General features: G+C 36.5%; 1 protein-coding gene across 1 annotated transcript; it reads left to right on the forward strand.

Moving 5' to 3' along the window:
- The first annotated feature begins 1385 nt into the window (after positions 1-1385).
- LOC147860475 (uncharacterized) lies at positions 1386-5721 on the forward strand. The gene is made up of 5 exons (XM_087324055.1): positions 1386-1766; positions 2856-2906; positions 4515-4648; positions 5058-5149; positions 5318-5721. The coding sequence occupies exons 1-5, from the start codon at positions 1458-1460 to the stop codon at positions 5383-5385; spliced, it is 654 nt and encodes a 217-aa protein (XP_087180181.1). The 5' UTR covers positions 1386-1457; the 3' UTR covers positions 5386-5721.
- Positions 5722-6724: the final 1003 nt, after the last annotated feature.

Below are 6724 nucleotides of genomic sequence, written 5' to 3' on the forward strand. Positions count from 1 at the left end.
GCATTAGATCGCACATACCACGATGCCATTTCATCAAATATCACATCTCTACTTGTTATGAACTCTTTGGTTATTGGATTATAAAAATGATAACCCTTTTGTTCCAATGAGTAACCAATAAGATACACTTTTCATATTTGGCATCCAATTTTGATCTTAACTCACTAGGCACATGTACATAACAAATGCATCCAAATATTCTTTGATTTGATAAATTTGGTTTCTTACCACTCCAAATTTATTCAGGAGTCAATACATGTATTACTGTAGTTGGACATGTGTTTATTAAATACACAATAGTAGATAATGCAATATCCCAAAATAAATGTGGCATCCTCTTTTCATTGAGCATTGATCGTGCTACTTCAGCAATCACTCTATTTTTTTCTTTCCACGACACTATTATGTTGAGGTGTATATTTACATATAAATTGCCGTATAATCCGATTCTCAATGAAAAAATTAGAAAACTCATTGGAGAAATACTCTCCCCCTCCTTGTCATTTTTATTTGGATATTCACCTCGTTTTCAACTTGACTTCTAAATATATTAAAATAATAAAACACATTCGACTTATTCTTCATGAAGTAGACCGATGTCGTCCTTCAGTAATCATCAATAAAACTTACATAATAACGATTACCTCCATGCGATGTTTCTCTTGTTGATCCCCACACATCTAAATGAACCAATTGCAACACATGCTCATATATTTGTCTATTTCAAAAGGCCATCGAGCTTGTTTGACAAGTTGACAAGCCTCACACACATAATGCAAACTCTTATCTTTAAATGTAGGAAACCATAAACACTTTCATTAGCTTGCATGCTTTTCAACTTTTGGAAATTTACATGGCCTATCATGTTTGACAAGCCTCACACACATAATGCAAACTCTTATCTTTAAATGTAGGAAACCATAAACACTTTCATTAGCTTGCATGCTTTTCAACTTTTGGAAATTTACATGGCCTATCATGTTATGCTACAAATCTACCTTATCCTTATTATGGGTGAAATACATTTTGTGAGTATCAACATTATTTATACTGCATTATGACATATGATGGATGAATGGATGATACATATATATGTGTACATAATCCTGCATTATAATTTATGACATATGATGGATGAATGGATGATACATACATATGTACATAATCCTGCATTATAATTTATGACATATGATGGATGAATGGATGATACATACATATGTACATAATCCTGCATTATAATTTATGACATATGATGGATGAATGGATGATACATACATATGTACATAATCCTGCATTATAATTTATGACATATGATGGATGAATGGATGATACATACATACATACATACATAATATCATCTGCTCTGTTTCTGTTTTGTTGTGCTCTGTTTCTGCTCTGTTTCTGTTTCTGTTTCTGTTTCTGTTTTCTGTTTTCTGTTTCTGGATCGAGGCCTTTTCATGTTGTTGTCATGGCCGCCACGACTGTTCTGCCCTCTCTCCACGTCCTCACCCTCATCATCACTCCCTTCTCTCCGATGCCGACGACTCCATGCCCCAATGGAAAGACGAGGACCCTCCTTGGTTGTGATCTCTTCTGCTATCGGTGTTGGTGACCCACTCCCGAGACCTAATCATGATCATCAGCATCCTCAGACCCACGAGTTATCGTCCAGTACTGGCGTGGCGCCCTTGATCCCTCCCATCTCCATCAAGCTATGGAACCTTCCAGATCACCATTTGTTACTGCTCTCTACCGTTGCTTGCATGGTAAGTCTATTCTGACTTAGTGTAATAATCTGGTGCGTCGATGAGAGAGCAAGAGAGTCCACCTCGCGAAACAAATCATAAATACAAAAGTCGTTTTGGCATCAAGATTATAGAAGAAGGAGAAATGTCGCATGAAATATTGGACCAAAATCGAACAACCATATAAATGCTGAGGCAAACTCTCAGTTTCCTTTTGTATGTTGTAACTAACATTCATGAACACATTGACAGGGAAAAATTTGAACATGGTTTTCAAAGTAGTTTTAAACTCATTAACAGAGCAATTTTGTAAGGCTTTGTGATGTGCCATTATTGCCTCACACCACCACCCATCACGTGCATAGTAATTATGCTCTTTATGTCTGTAAAACAATCTTAAGGGTCATTAGTAGTCTTAGAACCACTTTTTATGCATTAACCACTATAATTTACCTCTAGGACTCTGAAATTTTCTTCAAAGATAATGTTTATACCAGTTGCTCTGAAGTTGTGAGAATCAGGAAGTGTTAGGAAAGACTACTTTATACTCCTAACATTGAGCATAAATGTAGCATAACTAATTCAGAGTATAGATACAACGTAGAAAAAACCAAACCCCCTTTCCTCCAAAAATGAGATAGCTCACATAGTTTCTATTTGGCTTGCATGAACATTGTAAATCATGGGAATTTCCCTAACCAACCATCCTGTACTTGTCATTGCCTTAATTTCATTTGTTTGGTACCATTCAACAAATCATGCATGTATAAGCTTCTACTGGACAGAGGGACTTATTCATCACAATGTAGCTAACATTTTATGATTAAGGGACAAGAAAAATTCGTTGCTTCGTTATGTTACGATAATTAGTTAAATTTGACTGGCAAACTATTTCTATATAAGCCCCTACAGGAAAGAAAGAGACCTCGTGAAATTTTGAGCTCTAAAGACAAGCGGTGTATTTATGAGAAGAGGATAATTAGTCATATAATTTGGATTACTTGTTACTTAAGTATTTAAATTTTGAAATGATGTATTTTTTCTTTTGCATTTTAGAAACCTCCAATGCTTGCTTTCTAATATAAATATTGACTTGAAATATTTGCACAGACAGGAGTTGCAGTCAGTGCTCTATTTTTGTCAGCCATTCCGACATTGTTGGTGAGTTTATTGCGTCATTTAACTTCAATTATCAGTTAATGTTGGTCCAAGCCTTCTAGTCTTGGAGTAAAAGGTTAGGTTCATATGAGGTAATAGATACCTGAAAAATATCCTTGCTTGTTTCACAAACAATAGATCTTTCCTCGAGTAGAGAGAGAAGAGAGTGTACTTACAAAAAGTAGGCTCCAATGTTAGAAGCATAATCTTAAGGACCACATCTATAGCTAATTTTAGTGGGTTAAGGGTAGGACGGTTGGGAAACCAATTATTGTAGTAACTGGGGGAAATGCATAAGCATTAGCCATAGAATTGGCCCTATAACATCCGATCACCATTTTGTTGGTTACTGTGGAGACATAAATGATGGGGTGTTGAGAATGTAGGGATTCTAGACTCAACCCACACAGCAAGACAAAGCAAAAGAGAAAACGAAGTTGCATATTGTATGTGAGGTCTAGTGTTGCATATGGACATAAGAGGGCATCAAATGGTTCTCCTTTGTCTTGAACCAGTTTGCACTCTTCAAACCTGAATCACTGCGTGATGTTGACTCGTGAAAAAATACCCTTTAACCATGATGAACTGAAAGTTCTCGTAGTAATGAACATGGCCAAGATCTGTAATTTTGAATGTCTTACTCAGATCATTCTTATAAAGACTTGAGGCTTGCTTCAAGCCATACAAAACTTTATGAAATTTGTAAAGTTTAATGTCTGGACCTCTAGAGGCTGGGTAACAAGATCAGAACTAGACTTCTTGTGAGAGGAAAAGGTGGCTTACAAATGCTCCTACACATACCTAGGAGTAACATTCACAGGGTCTCGGTTCTCCTAGGGGGAGGCTGCTTGTGCTCAACTTTCTCATGATAAGCAGCCCTTAGGTGCTCTCAAAAGACAATGCACATATTTGCAGTTCCAAGATCCACAAATTGAATTGTGGCTACTTGTCACGCCAACTCTTCTCAATAGAGTAGAAAACTACGGACTGAGTCCTAACAAGGTAAATAACTGGAAAGAGTTAGAGAGACCTTTATTGTCAATGATTGCCTGCATAATGAGCAAAGCATTGGTGTCCCATGATATAATCTGACCAGACATGGGAGCAGCCCCAATAATCACTGAGGCATCATTCCGACCAGTGAACAATATACAACGGCTTTGGGAGCTTACTAACTGCTATAATGTATAAAAGACTACTAAGTAATTTTTTAACTGGTTATGATATATTTGATGTTGGTTATTGTAACCAAGAAATCATGATGTGGGAAGACCAACGGTCATAACCAAGAAATCGTGAAATGGGAAGGCCAGTGGTTAACTTAAGTGCTGGAATGAGGGGGGAAAACTCTTAAGCAGTTGTAAAACACGTGCTTCACACCAGAGCTTGCATCCCCATGTTATCCTTTGTCTATTCAATGCAAGCTCTGGTGTGAGGCACGTGTTCACACCAGAGCTTGCATTGAATACACAATGTAACATGGGGATGGTTTTGTATTGGATTTTGTGGATGTTTGTGTAAAGTTTTTGTGTATAGGTTCATGTGTATTTTTTTCCCTTTCCAGTATGTATAATACGTGTTAACAAAAATGAGCTGTTTACACCGTTTTAGGCTTTCAAGAGGGCTGCCGAATCATTGGAGAAACTTCTCGATGTGACAAGGGAAGAATTGCCAGGCACAATGGCAGCTGTAAGGCTATCGGGGATGGAAATCAGTGACCTAACTATGGAACTCAGTGAAATAGGGTAAAGCAAATTTATTTTTTGACAACCAGAATCAATATGTTGTTTCCAAGTGAGTAAAAGATGTGAAGTACATATTATGCCCATTTTATGGATCATTTGGGAAAATCGCAATGATTTCAGCATGAAATTAATAACGTTGTCTCTAAATATTTCAAAATTGATCAAAGAAGATATATTGTTTGGATTCTGTTAATCAAGATCTTTCTTATGACATGTCATATATAAATTCCCACATTGTTCTTAACATTGTTTATATTCATTCTTGTTTGAGACTGGAGAATTCCCAACATTATCTAGTATGGTTCTATATTAAACAGAAAAACAGTAAAATACATCTAATGTTTGGGTATTCACCAGAATGCCCAGCAAGTATTATCTATGCTCATATTATCTATTCTATCCCATTCAGGCAGGAGATTTCATCAGGTGTAAAAAGCTCTACTCGAGTAGTGCGTGCTGCACAAGATGGGCTGCGTCATGTGAGTAGCATCGCTACAGCAGGTTAGTATTTTGTTGCTTTGTCTTATATGGACATTCCTTTATGTAAAAAAACACTACTTTTGCAAGATCGTCTTTATGGGAGTTGATGAAAAGAAATTCTTTATCAGTTTTTTTCAAGATTGCCAACTAGCTTTTTTTTTCTGTTCAACTGTGGTAGCTCTTTTACAGGATCGAGTAATCTCAGCCCCAAGAAGATTAATGAAGCCAACCGTGTCAGTCGCAAGAGGTCTTCGTGAGAGTTTGACAGGCATGCGAACAATGTTTCGAAGCATTGTCACCCTAAAATATGTGATGAGCTGGATTGGAAAATTCTGGAGCATGCGGGGGCGACTTTTGTTAAGAGGGCATTGAAATTGATTAATTCTTGAAAGCAGAAAGAGATTGGATTTAGATCTAGGTAGCTATTGCTAAAATATCTATATCAAGCTCAAGGTATAGATGGTTCCGCTATGGATATTTCATCCAAAAGTTTGTATCTATCCCAATATCACAATGGGTTAATGGGTTAATGTTCTTGCTATGTGCACTTATTATGTAACAATCCTAAATTTCTACTTCCAATAGTTTGCATACATTCAGCTGTTGATTTGAAAACAAGATGGTTAACAAATAACTTGTTTTTCGAAGGCAGTCTGCATTTGAGTGTCTTATTATTTAGATAACCTTTATTTGTACACAGTTGTAATCTGACACCTTTTGTGGGGAACTAACATCATAGTATTTGTCAGAAACATGGAACACCAATAAGAAAGTTCGAAAAGTAACAAAAATAAGCTTGATATCTTTTGTTATTCTGAACAATCCTCAATATTCCCGGAGTTATAGCTCTAATATAAAGATCATTTTAATACAACTTCGGGGTATTTATGGGAGCTCAAAATAGTAAATTTCGCTGCAAATGCTGTACACTGAATACTGGCTGGTTCCACAGCCAATTAACTGATTTAAATATTGCATTGGAAATGAGGTTTGATTTATGAGAAAGTGTATCAGTAATCTAATTTAGATTTATAGCTTTGACTGACGGTATTTGTTATTCTTACCCACCTTACCTTTATGACATGATACATGAATTTCTCATCGCGTTGGCTTCAAAAGCTATTTTGGTGTTCAGTTCTTTTGTTCATGTTTACATGCAGCCCCTTACGAAAGTGTGATTTGATCGGAGAACTCTCTTTATCTTTTCAGGGATGGGTTTGAGCAATTTTGTTAGAGAATTAACATTTGGGGGATTTAGGTGTAACTTCATATAAAAGTCGTGGATAGTTGTCTACATGTATTACCCTAGATTTATTGTCCTAGTCCAAAAAACCCTTGGCTTTGGCTATTTTCTTTGACCAATCATTAAGATTACTACCTAACAACCCTTCCTTTTCTATGCTTTCAAGTCATATGATGTGTTATAGGTCTCCTCACCTACCCCCATGGATGAGCATCTTTGTATGATTGTCTAAGGCTACATAATCTTTGCACTATGCAACACTTTTGGTACTTTTGAATGTGTAAATATAGTATGCTTGTGAACAACTCTATTTGTGGCACTACTTGGCTGCATTGGGAGTCAGCAACAATTGG

Source organism: Azolla caroliniana, unplaced genomic scaffold, assembly GCF_043228905.1.
Source record: "Azolla caroliniana isolate FFs.n. ecotype wild unplaced genomic scaffold, voAzoCaro1.0.p SCAF_9, whole genome shotgun sequence".
NCBI classification, from domain to species: Eukaryota; Viridiplantae; Streptophyta; class Polypodiopsida; order Salviniales; family Salviniaceae; genus Azolla; species Azolla caroliniana.

Excerpts from the sequence above, each read along its gene's own strand:
- LOC147860475 (XM_087324055.1), top strand. The coding sequence starts at position 1,458 with ATGTTGTTGTCATGGCCGCCACGACTGTTCTGCCCTCTCTCCACGTCC. Across the intron at positions 1,767-2,855 it reads TCTCTACCGTTGCTTGCATG|ACAGGAGTTGCAGTCAGTGC; the intron begins GTAAGTCTATTC and ends ATATTTGCACAG. Across the intron at positions 5,150-5,317 it reads GAGTAGCATCGCTACAGCAG|GATCGAGTAATCTCAGCCCC; the intron begins GTTAGTATTTTG and ends GCTCTTTTACAG.